Raw genomic sequence first — 20,389 nt, forward strand, 5'->3', positions numbered from 1 at the left:
AATGGTTAGGCCTAGTTGAATAATCAGCGCACCAAATATAAAGACGTTTACCCATTGGCTCCCTGATTCAATAATTCGGCTACTATGATATAATAATATAATTTCTTTAGGGGATTATAATTGATGATACCATTTTATTGAAAGTAGGCCAATATTGAAAATATACACTCTGTTTTTTAATTTATGTGTGTATTTTATTCTGTTTGTGCTATGTTTTTATCAACTTTTTTTTAAATGTACTTATATTCTCTTATTATTGGCTGTGTTTTATTTAGCCTAATCTCTGTGTAAAGTACTTTGGTCAACGTCTGTTAAATATACTGTATAAATACATTTAACTCAGGTAACCAATATAACAAATTGGTATTTGTAAGAAATCACAGCAAGACTATGATATCTAAGCAAAAAAGGGCAAGAATAAAGTGTTGCCATATAAAATAACACCAATAAAATACACAAAAAGGAAACAAAAGCTAATATTAATTTAACCATTAAATATACCTGGAAATTATGTTCTAACAACAAATGTCTTTCTCCCCTCGTTTGATTGAGAAACATGAACAAGCTATTGTAATAAACTAATATATCATATATGTAGATATTAATATTGTATTATTATAATTAGTCTATGATTTCCCTTCAGTTTAACAACTACAATAATAATAATAATAATAATAATAATAAAATAGCCATAATATTAATAGCAATAATGTATTGATCAAGTAATTGAATTTAGATCTAAATGTTCCTCTTATTTTCTTTTTTAGAGTAATATGTTTATCTCGCTTACTGATTACTATTACATTTATGCTCCGGAAGTATTCACCGTCCCTGACCGGAAGTGTACCCCTGGCCCGATGGAGCAGAAAGCGATGGCGGGGGACACTTCAACCGAGCTTCTTTTTCTAGATACGTTTAAACACCAAAGTGCAGAGGTAATATTTCTTATGCCTTACCATCCTCTTGTATATTTGCTCCAGGGCTGCCTGCATTTGACACTCATATCAGTTATATTCAGAAGTTTTGGAGATTGATGCTAAACTTCTAAGCTAACGACGTCAGCATGGCTAACATTAGCAGTTTATCATGGTTGTTGTGATAACAACTCGTAGCTTGTATTGCACTGACGTTACACACTTGCCTAAATGTACACCTCATTGTACCAAATATATTAGTTAAACGTAATTATATTCACATAACGTTATAACGCCACGCAGCAGTTGTGTTATGCTCCCTTGCGCAGTTTGTTTGCTAGTTAGCCTAGTCGCTAATGCTAACTGTAAAACCTTAACCTGGTCATGTTTACTTCAGCAAAAGTGTATATTATGTTCTGTTGTATTAGTTGTGGTTGGTGAAGACACTTTTTTATCTAAATGTTTTTATTAATTATGATGTTCGATGCACTTCAGTTACCCAACGTGGATGTGGTGCGGTTTCCTTGCGGGGTGATGATCACGGAGGTGCGGGTCATTCCTCCAGGGATTAAAGCACACAGCAATTTACCTGACAGCAGAGCATTTGGGTAAGAGCAATATTACACTCACAAACACTCAGTGACATAAAGTAAGTCACCAGTTTATTGGGTTCATCTAGATACAAGATATTGCAGTCTACTAAAGCAGCTCAGGTTCAGATTAATTTATTTGCACCGTGGTAGATTTGGTTACAGTAGACGAGGCATCCATCTTGACACACATTTTTACAAACTATACAGACTACAGACAGACATGATATGTGTTTCAAATGTTTTAAGCCATTAAAGGGTAGAGAAGGCAAGCAGTGTAAAAAAGAAAAGTGTTTAGCTTTAATTTAAAAGTGGTCAGAGTCGGGGCATGTCTAATATCGTCTAGGGAGATTATTTCAGGTGTGTGTTGCATCATAACAAAACACTACTTAAGATAAAATGTATAAATAAGCATTGCTTCTATAACAGCTGTGCAATGTTGCTACGACTTGTTCATCTAAGTAGTGGCTGCTTGAACAAAGCTTTTATTTTATTTTTTATTCTACATATTTGGCCCATCAACCTCTGTCTAGAAGGATGGAGTTGAAAGTTGCTTTAAAAAACGAGCCGGTTATCGGCTGTAACTGCCTGGTATACAGGGTCAAGATGTTCTACTGGATTATTTAACAATGTGATACAGAGAGTCTTTGTTCTTTAAAGATGATGATGCGAAAGAAAAATACAAGATTGATTTTTTTTTTTTATAAACGCTATCTATCAGCCTGCAATAAATGCTACCTTCATTAGGGTTATAATGTCCAGTTTTTGTTCAACTCGATTGTACATGTTTTTGGTGCTCTTGAACTTTATCATAGATAGATAGATAGATAGATAGATAGATAGATAGATAGATAGATAAATTAAAAGGTAAGTACAAATACAATTTAAAATAAGTGATAAAGACTGTACATTATAAATACAAATGTAAAAATACAGACTGTTATAAATAATTACAAAAGTAATTATACAACACTGCAACATTGCCACTGTTTTTGTTTAATGGTTTGAAGTGTATGAAATGTTGGAATCCCCCGGCCATCACTGAGAGGAGTTGTACGGTCTTATGGCCAGGGGGACAAAAGAGTTATTGAGCCTGTCTGTGGAGCAGGACAGGGACAGCAGTCTGCCGCTGAACACGCTCCTCTGCCGGGTGAATGTGCTGTGCAGAGGGTGGTGGGCGTTGTCCAGGATGGATGACAGTTTATCAAGGGTCCTTCTCTCTGCTACTGTCACCAGGGAGTCCAGCTCTGTGCCCACTACAGAGCCAGCCCTCCTCACCAGTCTGTCCAGCCGCCCAGCGTCCCTCTTCTTGCTGCTTCCTCCCCAACACACCACAGCATAGAAGAGAGCGCTGGCCACTACAGACTCATATGCATTATGAGAGGTGTTTTGTCCATCCCATTTATATTAATTAGGGTATAGTAAATAATAGGTGGGTCAAAGGCTTCCCAATCCATTGGCAACTTAAAATAGTTGCAGGTAGGGATGCACTAATTGATGCACTGGATCATTATCAGTGTTGAAGTTGAAACAGACCTCATTGAGCATATTTGGTATTTGTCATAACATAACAGACTTTAGGGGAAAGAGTGTACTGGTAACATGTCGCTCTTCACTATCAGCAGATACTCCATGTATCTAAATTGTACTGAGAGAGAAACGTTGGATGGTGCATCCCTTGTTGCAGGAAATCCTTCACTTCATTGGAAATGATATTTTGCCCCTGGAGATGTTTGTTTGCTACAGATACCTAAGCTGTATGTGTTAGAAAAGAGTTTGACACCTCACCTCCATTGTTGTGTAGATCCTGGTTTCCCACTGAGCCTGTTGGGTATGTGTGATATAATGTAACTGAATGGACTCCGTACTCAACAATGCACAAACCCGAGCAGATCAGGACTCAATAATTATGTAGAGATGGACGATTTGGATAAAATCCTCCACCAGGGTAGATGTCATTATATATTGCAGTATATTGATATATGAATCCTGATGTCTGTTTTGGGTGATTCAGCTAATAAAATTCCAGACAAGTTTTTCCATCACATGATTTAATACAATGGCCTGAAACATCCGAATATATTAAAGTGATATCTACCCCGACGTAATGGAAAAATTGTTGTTGACATAAGTGTAGCTGTTTCTGTATTTATTTATGCAGAAGGACCTTTGGCTTTATGAATACCTTAAATAAGATATTATTTTATTTTCACAAAAAATATCTTTATATTTGTTTCTTTAAATATGTACGGTAAGGTGATTCCAGTGTGTTTAAGTGCCATTTTAAGATTTTTAAGAATATATTTAATTCTGGATAATATCATGAATCGCACTGATTTTAGCTAGGAATATTGTGACATGAGATTATCATATTGTCCGATGAATTTATGATGGAGTTGTTTTAAGTGAATTGCAATAGATTGTAAAGGTGTATCTAACAAAGTGGCCACTGAGTCTATATTTTCATAACGCCCACCCCTATGTTGATGTATGACCCCATACTCAATAGCCCTGACCTGTAATTAATGTGTTTCTGTGTTTGCAGGGAGACGTCACCTCATGCCTTCCAGTTGGAGCTGTTCTTCAATAATGTCACCAAACCGAACAATCACACGTTCCACAGACTGGGCAGGTCAGAAGGATTTTCACTTTTCCCTTTTTCTTTTCTTGTTTTCTCGTTTGTCTCCGAACCTCTCTTCCATCGCTGTATTTTCGTGTCAAATCTCAAAAGTGCTTACGATGCGGATGTCTGTCTCACCTGTAGAACCAGTCGTGGTAGCATCTGAGCCCTGTTCCCAGAGGGCTGCATAGGTGCACCCACCCTGATTCAAGTGTCTTTGTTCCTATGCTGGCTAACTGGTCTCTCCAGAAACTCAACCCCACTCACACAGTAGCTGAATGTGACAACAAAACAAACCGTAGAGGTCCTGGTGAAATAGATGACTAGTTAAATGATTGAGGCGAATATTTTTATTGTCATCTCATAATAACAGAGGTATGCATAGTAGCACCAGAGCGTACATTTATATATAGAGGCATGCATTGTGTAAGAGCCGTTGAAAGCTGTAAATACGACACACCCAAGTTATTATCTCTGCCAGAAAAGTTGGCAGGAGATTCTTTTTTCCAAACCTGTCTGATTGCTGTTTAAGCAACTTCCAAATGACAAAAAGAAATTAGAATAAAATGCTTTTGACAAACGTCTTGTCAGCTGAGATGTTAATCTACATGCTCCAGATCACCATGATAATGCAGCTTTGTTTTTGTTTATTACAAGATGAGTTTTTCATGGCATATTTCCTATTTGTGACAAATGAAATATGACAGTATGGGTGTGTTGGATGACATGTTAGAAAGCTTTCTGGTCATATTGGATCCCAATGTGTCACAGTTGGTGTGTGATTAGAACCAGAGGCTTCCAACTCTGGGTGTAAGAAACTATTGACATTTGAGTATCACAATATTATGTTTTGTGACACTGTGTTGATTCTCAAAAATAGTGCTATGATGTTGGATGTTACAGGGATTGTGATAAATGCAAATATTCTGATTGCATAAACAAGTAAACATTTTCCTCAGATTGGATGCATATGTGTTTATAACAGTTTTACTAAAATAAGATAGAAAACAATTATTCACCCCTGTAATATGACACGTATCACCAGATTCTTGCTAATACACAGCCCTGCTCCCAACCTTTTTGATTTGTGACGCCTTAAAACTGTGCTGTGGCTACTTGGGAACACTTGCATATGTCAATGTGTTGCGACCAGTTCAAAGACTTAATCTTCCCTCTCAGATTGTTTCATGTATGAGGAGAGGGAGTGCTTTTTAGACATAATTACACAGCACCGTTGTCCTGTTTGGAAAGAGTTTTATCTAAGACTTAACATATTGCTAAACTTCATTGCAGTCACATGCGATTTTCTAACACTAAAATATTTGCACTGATGTTTTATCTGCCCTGTCCTGCTTTCTGCCCTCAGTCTGGAATATGATGAGAACAAGTCCATCGTGTTCAGACCCAGTGGAAAGGTAAATCATTGTCCTGAAACAAGATGATATGTATTTTTTTTTCTCTGTTGATTAGTGAACAACTAAATGGGTTTGTGCATGCAGGTGAACACAGACGACTTGGTGCTGCGTGGCTGGTACACCACTCTGACTGTAGCAGTGTACGGGACAGCAGAGCGCTCACACGGACATGACCAAGCCTCGCCCCCTCCTCCTCCACCCCCACCCCCTCAACAGCCAAGCGGGCCCAAGCGGATCGTCAAACAAGGTGCGCATCATTAAGTCATAACTACGCTCTCGCCTTTACATCTTTAAAACGGAAACTAATGGTTATCTCTCGCTTGTTATTCTGTCAATCTATTGCACTGTTGTTGTTTTTTTAGAGTGGGAAAAGGATGAACAGTACAATGGCAGTCCACCCAGACCAGCACCAAGAGGGCCTCGTACTCCACCTGGGCCTCCGCCCCCGGATGATGATGATGAAGAGCAGGTCCAAGTGACGGGTGAGAACTGCACATTTGTTCTGTCACGTTACCTGCGACTATTGATCCTGATTTATCAACAATAACAGAGATGCTGCCGTAGTTTAAGCATCTGTCTGGTTGATATAATTAAATTAGAGATGCACCAAATTTGGCAAAAATCTGAATTGACACGCCATTTAGAACAATCAATCGGAACCAAAACATTTCAATCGATGCATCTCTAAATCAAATGTTGCTTCAGTGGTTCTCCTTAATTAAAATCATCATTTTAAAAAGTTGTGCTTTGGACAATTGTTGGTATTCATGTAAAGTATAGGCATTGTATTAAAACACGCACAACCACCTGTATGATCCTTAAGCGGTGTGGCATAAATAGTCCTCTACTTATTTAGATAAATGTGTAGTTTGCATGTTCACGTGTCCTGCGGGTATGTTAGGTGAACTGTGTGCCGTGCCTTGTGACATTTGCAGTGGGCGTGGTCAAAGATGAGCCAATGGAGGGCCGTGACGACTTCCTGGAGGCCGTGTCGCCTGAAAGGTCGCTGCCTGCTGATGAACCCTACTCGGATGCTGAACAAGAGGAAGAAGGCGATGAGGAGCAGGAGGAGGAAGAAGATGCACGGACTGAGGGGAGTGTCCCTGAAGAAGAGGAGGAAGAAGAGGAGGAGGAAGATGAGGGTGAGTACGAGGAGATGGGGGAAGGTAGGGGAGTTATTTTGTGAGAGTAGGATAGTCTGCAATCCCAAATGGATGCCCGGCCCTGAACCCCCCTCGGTACTGCAAACTCATCAGACTCCCCCAGGGGCAGGGTCCATTTGGGACTGAGTGACAGTTGGAGAGAGAGTGTTTCTCTGCCTCCATCTACAACTGTTGGATGCTCAAAAACTCTCAGCTAGCCCACCCCAGGGCTACTCTGAAGGCTTATGATCTACATTCATAAGCTGTCATGTGGAGGTCTACCTCACACATCCTCACAGCCATGGCTGGTGCGTGTGCTGTAGTCACATCCTGCTTGTCAAACTAACCAGAATGTTTAAAGTGATGAAGGTTTGTCTGAATGAGCAAGGGAATATGTAGTAGTCGCTGACCTCCCCATTTTCATTTTTCTTTTTTACACATTTTATGACTGGTTTAAGGACCTTAAGAATCTTGTTCATAAGAGATAAACTTTTGTCAAATTTCCCCTCTCTTCCGTTTCTCCCACCCTTTCAGGTGATGACGGCTATGAGCAGATTTCCAGCGATGAGGATGATCTGGATAACGGTAGCTTCAAGTTGCCCACCTTTGACATGGACTACACTCCTGAGGACATGGCGTCTGTCCCACCTGTCCAGTATGACCCGTATGAGCGAGAACTCAGACCCCTGCTCTACTTTACTCCTCCATATAAGACCCGCTTTGATACTCAGTTTGAGAAGGCCAGTGTGGAGGAACCCAGGGACGCTGGTGGTACAGAAGGTCCAGCAGGTGGAGAGGAGCCGGAGGCTGTTGCCCAGCTAAAAGAGCTATTAGCTAGTTTTGGGGAGGACAGAGATGCCCGCTGGGTCACTGCTCTGGAAGAGGCACCTGCTTTACTGTCCAAAGGGTTGGCTTATTTACTCAAACAAGGGGAGTGCGAGATGGAGGAACCTGTTGGAGTTTTAGCACAATGGGCGCTCCAAGCTCTGAGTATGGAGATTGCTCTCACACAACCCATTGCTCTTAACCTCAGACAATTGAAAGCCGGTGCCAAGCTACTATCACAGCTTGCAGAGTGCCCACAGGGCCTCTCTATGCTGCTGCGTGAAGGGGCCCTAGGTGTGCTGCTGGAGCTCGTCCAAGCGGACCATGTCTCCTCAACACTGAAGCTGAGTATCCTGAGAGCTCTGGGTGCTCTGACCAGCATTCCCGCTGGCGCTGAGGCTTTCCTACATGCAGGAGTGTCGGAAAAGAGTGGCTATCAGGTTAGCATCACAAAGTATATAAACTTGACAATGGTATCTCTTTTTATTATATGCATCATTTCATCTACAATTATTTTGTATGGGTCAAGAGAAAAATAATAAATACGAATTTAATGAAAATATTTGATCTTCGAGATGTGCTCAAACAGAAAAATAGAATTACAAATGTAACCCAGCCTACCATTTGATCCTAGTGAGAGCCGGCCTTTAAATACTGCACATATTGAACTCACTGCTTTTTTGTGTAATCCTGACCTTTTTTCTGTGTAAGCATTTTAAGATGAATTAATCAAACAACATGATACATTTTGCCCTCATCATATCTGACGCTGTATGTCCTTTTTATAGCGTTTAGTCCAGCTGTTCCTGCGTGAAGAAACAGTGAGGGTCATAACAGCTGGCAACGCCATATTACAGAAGAGCCACATGTATGAGGTGCTGGTCGACCTGCAGCGCGCAGCAGCAGCATGGAGTGAACCACAGCAGGTAGACTCGCGCACACATAAGTTACTAACTTCAAAGACTTACTACATGTTTCATGATAACCATGGCTGACTATCGTTCTCAGGAGGAGATGGAGGATGCTGAGATTCCCATGGAGGAGGAACCATCGCTAAGCAGCTCCCCTGTAAGCGAGGCAGAGCTTGATAGGCTGGCAGGGGTCTTGGAAGAGTTGCATCACCTGCTAGAGACGGCCCCTTATTGCATGGTGCAGCCACCTGTTAAAGCCTTCCCTACTTCTGCTAGAATCACGGGACCACAGGAGAGGGACGATCCGTACCCAACACTGTACAGGTACACATTCAAACACCGACGACCTCTGACCTCACACCGTGCAGACACTTCAATCTAAATTCGTCACATATTGTTCTTTTATAGCTCCATTATATTTCCTGCTGTGTGGAGGTCAAAATCCATAACGGAGCTGATTATCATAAGCCAACAAACACATAATTAATAAACCTACCTAATATATAAATCTATCTAATAAAAAGTCATTCAATGTGAATGAGAAGGTGTGTCAAACGTTTGACTATATTAAAAAACATGATGAACAAATATCAACCTGAACATTAATGTGTTCCCCAAACAACAAAAATATAATTCATATACACAATAGTGTTCAAACTTCTTGGAATATACAATACACACATTTTATTTAGTTTCTTTCATTTTCAGATAATACATTTAATGAGAATTGTACAAAATGTATGTAAAAAGAATTGATGTAGTAACCTACACTCAGTTTATGCTGACCTTTGTTTTGTGACTTATTATTGTTTTTAAATGCGTATTTGAGTTATATAATCTAGAAACAACAAAAATAAACTAAACACTTGGATATAAAGTTGAATTTAGTCCTTGATTGGATGTGTAATGATGCACTTTCTCCTCTTTAGGTATATGCATGCGTGTCACTTCCTGGAGAGCACGGCAGCGGTCTTGTCAGCAGCTGCGGCCGCCGGCCACCTCGGTGTTACCCAAGCTGTTCGAGAGCTCCTACGCTTCCTGTCGCTCACCCAGTCTGGCCTCCTCTTCCTTCTCGCCCAGCCCACTCCCACCAACCTGCTGCTGCGTCTTCTGGCATCAATGGCAGAAGTTGAGAGCGAAGAGACCACCTTCACAGGGGGAGAGGGAGGTGTCACAGGTCCAGGGTTTGGTGAAGAGGGCTTCGGCGTGTGGTTGATGCAGGCGCTGCATGCTCTGCAGGGGGTGTCAGAGCTCATGAGCCATGTGGCCGCAGGAGGAGACGGAGGAGCTGGGCTAGAGGAAGGGGACAATGCGGAGGTACTGGGCATGCTCCATGCGCTCTACCTGTTGACCTTCACACAGACTGGTCGCAGTGCCGTAGCCCACGTTTTCAGCTTGGACAACAACCTGTCGTGTCTGGTCACTCTGCTCCAGCACCACAGCAAGGACGGACAGGGGTACAGCTGTCTTCTGCTTGTGTCTTTTGTTGTCTTCTGCTGTATGACTTGGTTTTTATTTCAGGCACCTGTGCAGTGATTTCTGATTAATCTTTCACTTTTTTCTGTCTTCTTTTCTTGTAGTGAGGCCAAAGCTCGCAAAACAGTGACATATAACTATGCCTGTATGCTGGTGCTACTGGTAGTGCAGAGCTCCAACGAACTGCGGATGATGGAACAATTTGCTGCCCCGCTAGTTGCCATAGCCAAGGCAGATGACACCAATGCCAAGTTACAGGGTAAATAGTATGATTTACTATGATAAGGAAAAATGCACCACCATTTGTCTAAAGTCTTGAAATCTTTTAGCTTCAAACTGTGGTCAAAGGGTGGGGAGATTTTTGTGGGCCGACCCACAGAGCAAGGATAAGAGAAGAGTAAAAAAAGATCATGTGCCCAAAGACTACATTTATTATGATAAGAAAAACGGTGTGACCGATTTACACTTAGGCAATTTCAGAGAATACGTCCATTGCGGGCACAAATGGGTTCACGTATCATTCTCTATGTGAACATTTTTGGTTGTTTGTGTTTTCTGATTGGTAATGTTTTGTTCTTTCTCTACTTCAGAGCTTAACAAATGGCTGGAGCCTCTGGAAAGACTTCGCTTTGAGATTGGCAGCATTCCCACCCTCATAGATTACATCAAACAGGTACAGATCTCTCCCATGATGTTTGACCTATTGCTGATTATAAAGCAACATTTCTCTACATTTCATTTCATTTCAATAAATAGACAAAAATAAAATCAAGATTTCTAGACTATATTCAGTATTTAGTACAAGTTTTCACCACTTACGACCAGGTGGCTCATTCTGAAACGCAATAAGACTGCAAACTACACAAACGACAAACTGTTCAAGTCACAGTCAGCTCTATGTGTATGTACAGTCCTTGGAATGCCGACAAGTCTGAACAGCTCAAACCTTCTCTGGAGCATTTTTGAGGCTGTATGCAAATAACGTGATATGTCCTTTTAAACTTGTGTCTTCTTTTGGCTTCAGAATCTGGAAAATGTGTTGACTGCTGAGGGAACTGGATTGGTCTCTGCTCTCAGGGTCCTTTGTCACATTGCCTGCCCCCCACCTGCTGTAGAGGGTAAAGACACAATAAAAAAAAAAAATGATTTTGATATATTTGTTTGCACAATAAAACAAAGAAGCAGAAATGCAATTACAAAAACAAGAAGCAAGTAATGCAGGTGACATTAAAAAAAAAATAAAATCCCTAGAGGCTTACAGAAGGAATGTCACCTCCAATAAGCATTATAAGCAACGCCAAAGTCATGTAATCAACATCATTTGTGTTATAATTCAGCTAATATCTAACATCGCCTTCTTTTTACGTAAAGGTTTTTGTTTAGATTCTTTCGAATATTAAAGGGATGAGGTCCGTGCTCACCGTGCGTGCGTGGCGCGGTTTCTCTTTAGCTCTCCCCTCACCTTTCTTCCGCTCTGTAGGTGTGTACGTCAGGTGCGAAGCCCCGTCCTTCACAAAACGGAGAGAATGTGAATGCGCAAAGTAGACAGTACAAACTGAAACGTGCACATAAATTAGATCAATAGCATAAGTGTTTAGTTTATTTAATAAAAGAGCACCTGACCTGTCAAAATGTACATATTTTTAATATTTTGAGAAATATTGGCGGGGCTCAGACAATGGTAGGGGAAACTGCATTATAAGTAGTTTATCATTTATTATAAATGTGGGTGTCATAGAAAGTATTTTAAATCCTGCATTGTTCACATCCATGTTTATGTTTTCTCCCCTGCCTTTGCTGGCACTTTCCTGTGTTTCTTGGCGCATCATCATTTAGTGGAATAGTGAGAGACCGTTGGCAGAAATGTGTACGAGTAGCTGCTAGTGGTCAGAAACTCCAGTGTATCTTTTAAGTTGTAAAAACTGGTTATCCGTGTTCATTGATTTTGACTGTAATCCTTTCTACAGGTCAGCAGAGGGATCTTAAGTGGAATCTTGCCGGCGTCCAGCTGTTCTCCGGCGAGGGTCTGGATACGTGCGTGCGTGTCTTACAGAAGCTGTGCAGCCTGTTGCTGCAGCCGTGGCGTGTGCATGGACACATGGGCCCCACGCCGCAGCGCTGCATGATCCTCAGTATATGTATCGGCACAGTTGCGATTGCTGCGCACCATGCTGACGGAGCTGCTGCGCGCGGGAGCTTTCCAATTCAGGGACACTCGCGTGGCCAGTGTGCTGGTGACGCTCCACATGATAGTGTGCTCCATCCCCGCGTCTGGCCGTCTAGACGGAGAGGAGACAAGAGTGCAGGCGCTCATCGTTGACGTACTGCTCACCTTCACACAGGGTGTTAATGAAGAGGTGTGTGAATGAGCAAGAGGATAGGCTTGTCTTTTTGTAGCCAAGACATATTGTGCATTAGTGGTGATTATTCTTAGATTATTTGTGTGTTTTGGTGCAGGTGACTCATACAGAAGAGACTCTGGCCAGCAACACGTGGTCTCTGATGCTAAAGGAGGTTTTAGGCTCACTGCTGAAAGCGCCTGAAGGTCTGTTCTCTGGTTTGACGCTGCTGTCCGAGCTGCTGCCTCTTCCGCTGCCAATGCAGAGCACTCAGGTAACTCATTCTATCCCCGTCTGATCTAAAAAGGATATACAGTGTTTCCCAAAGGTTGAGTGCTTTTTGCATATTTATGAGTTACCCTTTGAAATCCACATGAACCACTTTTGACATCGGCATTAATTATACCGCTCAGCAGTTGTTTTAAAAAGAAAATATCACTTTTAAAGCTGGTTTTCCTGTTAGTCCAGTTATTTCCTTGTTCCAAAACAGTGGTGACGTAAACCAGAGTTGAGAGTTGAGTGTTCAGTGTTGACTGAATGCCAAATGAATCAGGGCACACAAGGCCAAATTGCCTCCTTAGTTACCACATGACCGGTTTGCTGAAAAGCAATGTAGCTTTTCAAAGGCCAGCACAGCGCTCACTCAGACGGGCAAAACAGCGTCACCGATCTGTTTCTTGCGAATATTCTCTGGTAGGAGTGGGCCAAACCTCATATCACAGTATATGTCATTTTATATCACGATAACAGTAATTGTTCTGTAAATTCAATTAATAAATTGTTTAAAAACCATACCGTCTTTCAAAATGGAAGCTTTAAGATTCCTATAAACAATAATTTCAAGTAGTACAGGTTTTTAAAGGTTAACGGTTGCAAATAAATGCCGGCTGGACTTCATTCAGCGCAATATTAAAATCACACAAAATTGAACTAACCACAGACGGTCTTTCATGGAATCACAGCTCCACTGCAGAATGTGTATTTATAAAAGAAAGATCTGCTGGGGGTTCCCGTTTATATACACACGCTAATATTAACAGTCTTTTGGCTCCACAGGTGATATCAGTCCAAGACGTGGCTGTAGCCTTAAACACAAGGAAGCTGTGGAGCATGCACATACGGGCGCAGTGGAAAGTGTTTTCTGAGGCACTGAGGTGTGTGTGTGCCACAAGCTGCCCTCCTCTCTTGGCCATGCTGAGGAGAATGTGTGTTCAGCTGGCTGACCTGTCTTCACCCACTGCAACACTCATCATGAAGACCCTGCTGGATCTGCTGCTGGAGGAGCTGCAGCCGTAAGTGAAAAACACACTCTGGGGCGATTTCACTAAACAATTTGCGCAGCGTTTAAGGCGGCTAAACCAAGCAAAGAGAGTTTCTGGTAACTAAAGCGCATTTATAAGAAGTATCGTGCTCACACTTTACACGGATCATGTCAGCATTGAATGATTTATTTTGTCCTCTGCTTCAAATTATGCCATCTTCTGTGTGCGTTTGTATATACCAACCGCACTGACGGACAGGTTTCTCTCTGTCAGGTTTACATTTTGTGCTTGACGTTTTGAGGAATGACTCTGCACTGTGTCGATTGGGATCTGTAGCTCGCGGCATGAACATTTTTCTTTTTCTCTCTGCCATTGTTCTGCCTCCTGATACTTACAATCCGACGCAAAACTTTATGGCCGTGTTTGGTCTGTTATGCCATTAGTGCAATATCTTTAGTGAATCAGACCAGTCAGTTCATGTTCATACTCTGATTTGTATTTTAAGTTTATACAATGTGCTAACTGCAGGCCGGAGGGGAAAAGTGTGTGCTGGGGCCAAGTCCTGCGTTTGCTTTCTTTGATGGACGCTCTGGTGTCACAGAAAGCTTGTAAGAGCGCAGCGCTGCACCTGCTGTCCGGGTCTGTGTCTGGAGATGAACAACTGCCCGATCTGTTCCCCTCACTGCTGTCTCTGCTGGTTCCTCCGACTGACCACTCTGTACAGAAGCAGCAATGCAGCGAACTAGTGGGGACAGTATTACAGTCACTGTGTGACCAGGTGAGCAGTACACAGAGTTGTGTTTTCAAGGTTATGAATATGGTTGAATTCGAATGAATCAAACAATCCAGTCATCGTATTTGTTTGTCAAAACATCCAATGAAAGTTAACACGAACAGCTGGTTAAACAAAGTGACAATGTACATCTATAGTAACATTTTAGATGCGTTGAGATTTTTGGTTGAGGTACTTTGAAAGTGCTTGAAAATGTTCCTCTCAAAAAGCTGTACGGAGCCTCAGTGCACATAAATGCAAACATCACATGTAAGAAAGAACAACATCTTAAAATGATCTGATCTCCGTCTTCTTCAGGACATTTCACTGGTGGTTTCTCCAACTGGTGAAAACTGTGTGTCTGAGGTGGAGCAGCTGGCCAATGCACTTCCAGGGCGAGAGATGATGCCATCCGTGTGCAACGCCTTGCTGGAGGTTTTGGGGAATTCAGAGAGCAGTGTCCCACTCCTCCTCACCTGTATCAGGACTTTGACATTCCTCACCGAGCACGACTATGGACTCTACCACCTCAAAGTGTAAATGACAATTCACTCTCCTAGTTTCTTGGCATTACCCGTCTCCATTAGTATCTTGTTTCTCTTCCTACCATGCATAGGGTCCTTTTCCTAGTCAAACAAGACTTAGATTTCACTTTATGTTTCAGATGCGTTGAAGAAACATGGTGCTGGTCTGTGCTCGCTGCTGAAGAGATTGGTGTTTGCCTTCAACAAGGACTCGGCCGATCTGCTCTCAGCTCTGCTCGACTTCCTCAGACAGATCCTCAACACAGAAACAATGGTCAGTTCATGTTTCACATGGAAGTAAACATTTGTACCAAGACATCCTGTCGAACTGTAGAAATGTTAAGATGTTTGTTGGAAGCAAAAGAGGAAGTATTCGGCTGATTTTTCAAGTTTTCATGCCTGAAGTAATCATTTAAAAGTGTTTTTTTCTCTTTTAAAAAACAAAACTTTAATGTGTATTGAGTTCTTCTTTGTGCTTACAACCAGAAGTCTTTTGGATGTTCACTAGATAGAAAATGAAAAAACAATTAAATGATAAACAAAAACAAAACATTTCCCCCCGTATCATAAATCATCCATTTCTTCCAATTACTTACAAAAACATTTCATCTCACTCTAAGCTGAAAGGACATTTTCCCCATAGTATAAATATTTGTTATAATTTAAGACCGTTATTCTATCGTGAGGGGGATTCAGTCTTATACCAATTTCTCGTTATTGCCTTCTCTCTTGTGATCAATTATATATTGGTTAAATATCTTATCATTATCAATAACAAAATATTTTATATTTAGATGGTACATAACTTTGCATTCCTTGAGTATTGCATATCATAATAAGTGACCCTAGACACACGAGGTGTGTCTAAATAACTAATTGTGCAAGACTTTGTATCTCTTGTGGAATTGCATACAATATGTGATAGTTGTATTTTATTGTCGAATCTGTGTGTGTTCTGCTCCAGTGTGTGGACGAGGCCCATGGGTCTGGCGAGGAGTCCGTCTTCGCTCCTCGGTTGCTGTCGGGCTCTGAGATGAAAGCTCTGCTGCAGTGGGAGGAGTCCGAGTCTCACCCGCTCCCTACTTTAGAGAAACAGATTACGGTACAAATTATACACATGTGTATAGTTTTTTGCAAAGCGAGTGCTGATGCTGCCTTGGCATTTAACTAACTCTGTAACTCTTGTCTGTAGAAATTATGTAAGGAAGATGATTCATTGGAGACGATGTTGGAGACGGTGATTGTTCTGAGGCAGACGCTGGAGACGGCCACAGACGTGCCTCCTGCAGCTGACACTGAGCCCACTCTGCCAGCACCCGAGGCACTTGGGGCCCAGTTTAATCACAGGTACAGCCCCAAGATGAAACACAATCACATGCATCAAGATTTTCTCTTCTGTCTTAATTGAGTCATCAATCACAGGGAGGCACTTATCGTCACAGCCAGGGAAAAGTCACTTTTAAAATGAATGAATTATCAGATATTCAGGACAAAATGTTGTCGGCATGCCATATCTACATCGTTCTCTGAAAGAACTCAACCCAATACAGATGATATACTAAAGTAGGCCCCATGTATCCCTTTAGTGGAACATGTAGGGAAACCACTGCATGTGATAATAAATATATCATGCATGCGTTCGTGCATCGTTTTCTGTAGGACGGTGTTCATTCTGTCAGAAGCTCTGGATGAGCAGCTGAAGACTTTGTGGTTCTCTCCCTTCCAAACTGATGACATCGAAGGAGACCTTGATATGGTAAGTGTGGTCTGCCAATTATTTTCTAGATTAATCGTTTGGTCTATGAAAAGTCAGAAAAATGTCCATTCCAGTTTCTCAAAGTCCAAGGTGACGTCTTTTAAATGTCTTGTTTTGTCAGTTCCTCAAAGATATTCACTTTAATACTATATAAAATGGTGAAAAGCAGGAAATCTGCAGTCTGTTTCCACATTTCTTTTTGTTAAATTATCAAATGTTTCTCTTCTATTTAAGTATTTGGTCAAATAACTGGACTGGGATTGTATACTGGGCTACCACACAGTCTGTACTGGTTCAAACCAGAGGTCTGTACATATGTTAGACATGATTCACTATGGATTAAAACATTGTTCATGTTTTTCCAAATAGATTATGTAAAGTTTCTTTCTTTCTTTCTCTACCAACGTCCCTGCTGTGTAATTGTGTAATGAAAGTTATGCCTCATTGATGGGACTTAAAATAGATTTAGATTATTATGACACACCCATGAATCATGGAAACGTGATTATTAATTACCTGTGACTAATGATATGAAGCCCTGTGTCTGTCTCTATGTCTAAGATTGCCTCTCTCTCTCTGTGTGGCAGGTGAAGGTGGATCTGGTGGGTTTGGCTCAGGAGTGTTGTCCTGAACTGGACCTGAAGGCCGAGCTGGAGCGCTCCTTCCTGTCCGAGCCCTCCTCTCCTGGTCACTCCAAGGCTCCAAAAGGCTTCCGACTTGGCAAACACAAGCATGAGACGTTTATTACAAGGTACAGGTCCTGTGTTTGGTTGTATATATTGTTTTGCCATATTTGTTTTCTATTCTTTGCAGAGAACTAACATCTTGGTTCTTGTTTTAATGTGCTCGTCTCTGCAGCGGTAAATCGGACTACATTGAGCCGGCGAAGAGAGCGCACATCATGGCTGCTCCTCGCGGCCGTGGAGGTCGAGGAGGGTTTGGACAGAATCTCAACCGACCCCACGATATCTTCCGTCAGCGTAAACAGAACACTTCCCGTCCTCCCAGTATGCATGTCGATGACTTTGTGGCGGCGGAGTTTAAAGACATTACGACCCCGCTTGGACTTTTGCCTCCTAAACGGCCCCCCAAGAGCTCCCCCAAACCCCCCACCAGAGGACTGTTCACTGGCAACAGAGGCAGAGGCACCTTCCACAGCCAGACTCGCTTTTTCACTCCACCACAACCGAAAGGTGTACTGCTGTCCGGTACGTACACACACACACACACACACACACACACAGACACACAGACACAGACACAGACACACAGACACACAGACACACACACACACACACACAATCCTATTCCTAAAACAGTTCTTGTGTTCACTTGATAAGATCTGTGTTTTTGATAAAGGACTCGGAGCCTCAGCTAATGTCAATACATTGGTCAAAATTACTTTTCTCGTTGTTGTTGTTGTTGTTGGCTTTGGTAATATCACAAAACATTACATAATTTGATCATTTTGTTTTCTTTATATTTTCGCCTTTACAGACTTCTACTTGAACATGTCATTTATCATTTTGCTTGTATAATAATTGCCTTAATAGTATACTGTAAAGATTAGTACATAGTGTTTATTAGAGCTAAAACAATAAGTCAATGACTCTATTTGTGGATCTACAGAAATATAATTTGCCCTCAATTTTAATATTCTATTAATCTTTTCATTTTTTAAGTCGAAATAGTGCAACAAGTTCAGTATTCCCTGATTTCAGTGTCTCAAAACAGGGTTTCCTGCTTTTCTTTGTTATATAACATTGTAAACTAAATATTTATGGGTGTTTGGACTCGAACCTCGATCTTGGATGTGAAAACCTTTACCTCAAGGACCTCTTACTACCTTTTTCCAGAGCTTTCAGCTCTAACTCCTCTTCTTCATTAGAAGATGGAGTTTGTCATCACATTGCTGTATCACCTGTTATTAAGTGACCAAAGGTCCATACTTATTACAATCCTTGTGAAAACTGAGCACACTCGGCATGAGATGTGGTGAAAGCTCTGAACAACTTTAGCTGGTAAAGTTAAGATTTGTTTTGACAAACTATTAGTATACTATACACAGCATGTAGTAGTTTTGAATATGGGCATACTGCGTGTCAGAGCCCCTTATTGACCAGCAGAGGGAGCTAAATCCTCTATTTTGGTTCTGTAGGTAACTACACTCGCAGAGAAGGAGGCCGTGGGTCATCATGGAGCGGCCAAGTTCCAGGCATCACCCACAGAGGAACCTACAGTGAACCCCGCGGAGGCCAGGGCAATTTCACACGTGGACCGCTGCCCTCCAGACAGCCCCCAGCAAGTATGTCACACACACACACACACACACACACACACACACACACACACTTCTTGCTTGATTTTGCACCTTGAAAACACTGAACTTATAATGCGCTGCTTTTGTCTCCAGGTGCATATCGGCTGGCTCCACGGGACCGAGCCCCGCGGGGAAGAGGAGGTGCCGGGCTGTCGTGGCTTAGCGGAGGAGGAGGAGGTGGTGGCGGCGGCTGGCGGCAGCGCTGGAGGTGGCGGTGGGGGAGGCGGTGGAGGAGGGGGGAGAGGATCTCAGGGGAGCAAATTCAGTGGTGGGGGAGGGAGCGGAGGTGGGAGGGGCAGACATGTTCGTTCCTTCACCAGGTAAATTCACCTGGGCAATGACTGTAGCCTTTCATGGCAACATATGGACCAATCAGGATATTATATATATATACTGTCTCCATGGAAGCGCGGTGGGATGATGTTGTCACAATGACGTACAGACTGTGTGTTGATGTTTTATGTTTTGTTATCATGAGTTGTATTCGGAGAATAAAGGTCATAGTAACTAAGCTCACACTTTGGTTTTTAAGCAAACACCAGATGAAGTGATGAAATTTACCCGTCATAAATTTCAGCAACAAGTTTTCCTCAGAGCACTTATTGCACTTTATCGTGCTTTAAAAAAGTAAAACTTGAACACTTGGTACAAAATGACATCACATTGAAGGTTCTTTAAGGTGCATGACAAAAATGTATCGTGAAGAGACTACAGTGCAGCCCAAGGTGGGCATTTCAAATAGATTATTTAGGTTTAGTTTCTTGTATTTAATGATTTAAAGTGGTGACAGCTATAATGTCAGAGATTATATTGTTGGTACATGCTGTCCTGTAGCTCGATGGAAACTACTGCAGCCAAAACAGAAACCTGAACTAAGAGTATTACATGGAGCTGCCTTGTTGTCATACCGTAGACCAGTGTTACTCATTGCGCGCTCGCGAGCCCCTGCTACTCGCCAAGCTTTAATTGGTGGCTCGCGTGGCAGTGGGCTAAATAAAGAGATGATGGATATGATTATGGAGTCACTACAGATTTCATAAAATCAAGCAGGGCTATTACATATAACTCATTAAAACACTGAACGTGTCTGCTCTATTATCCTACAAATAATACAAATAATTGATAAAAGATGCAAATATAGACAGAAACAAGATATTTAAACTTGCTCAGCGGAACACAGACTCACTGGAGTTGCCAGTTTTGGCGGTCTATCAGCACTACATGGTGAATGTGTATTTAAATAAATAAACTTAAGCTCATTACAAATATGTTAACATAAGCATGCTTATGAATATGCACATTTGCTAAAAAATAATTTATATCGCTAAATTTGAACATTTAAATTGGAGGATACTACGACCAACCTGGCACTTCATACTCGCGTTAGCTTGACTCGGGTCGACTTGTTTCACCATTACATGCTATTTAGCGCGTGTTTCTACAGACGTACAATGGATCGATTTCTTATTAAAGAGTTACACACCAGGTGGACAGAAACAAAGCGTGACACACGAGGGAAATTA

The 20,389-nt window shown here is 41.8% G+C and overlaps 1 protein-coding gene across 1 annotated transcript; it reads left to right on the forward strand.

The window, feature by feature from the left end:
• The first annotated feature begins 831 nt into the window (after positions 1-831).
• virma (vir like m6A methyltransferase associated) lies at positions 832-19,378 on the forward strand. The gene is given in 29 exon segments (XM_029452115.1): positions 832-935; positions 1,410-1,522; positions 4,050-4,136; positions 5,491-5,539; positions 5,624-5,786; positions 5,902-6,021; positions 6,475-6,681; positions 7,216-7,946; positions 8,295-8,432; positions 8,515-8,741; positions 9,347-9,874; positions 9,998-10,152; positions 10,484-10,566; positions 10,918-11,011; positions 11,861-12,042; positions 12,044-12,250; positions 12,351-12,506; positions 13,289-13,524; positions 14,023-14,272; positions 14,585-14,802; positions 14,932-15,064; positions 15,755-15,892; positions 15,983-16,137; positions 16,450-16,546; positions 17,134-17,297; positions 17,405-17,754; positions 18,705-18,851; positions 18,960-19,056; positions 19,058-19,378. Coding segments are annotated over 29 exon segments (5,436 nt in total). The 5' UTR covers positions 832-857; the 3' UTR covers positions 19,191-19,378.
• Positions 19,379-20,389: the final 1,011 nt, after the last annotated feature.

This window comes from Cottoperca gobio, chromosome 16 (assembly GCF_900634415.1).
Source record: "Cottoperca gobio chromosome 16, fCotGob3.1, whole genome shotgun sequence".
In the NCBI taxonomy this organism is placed as follows: domain Eukaryota; kingdom Metazoa; phylum Chordata; class Actinopteri; order Perciformes; family Bovichtidae; genus Cottoperca; species Cottoperca gobio.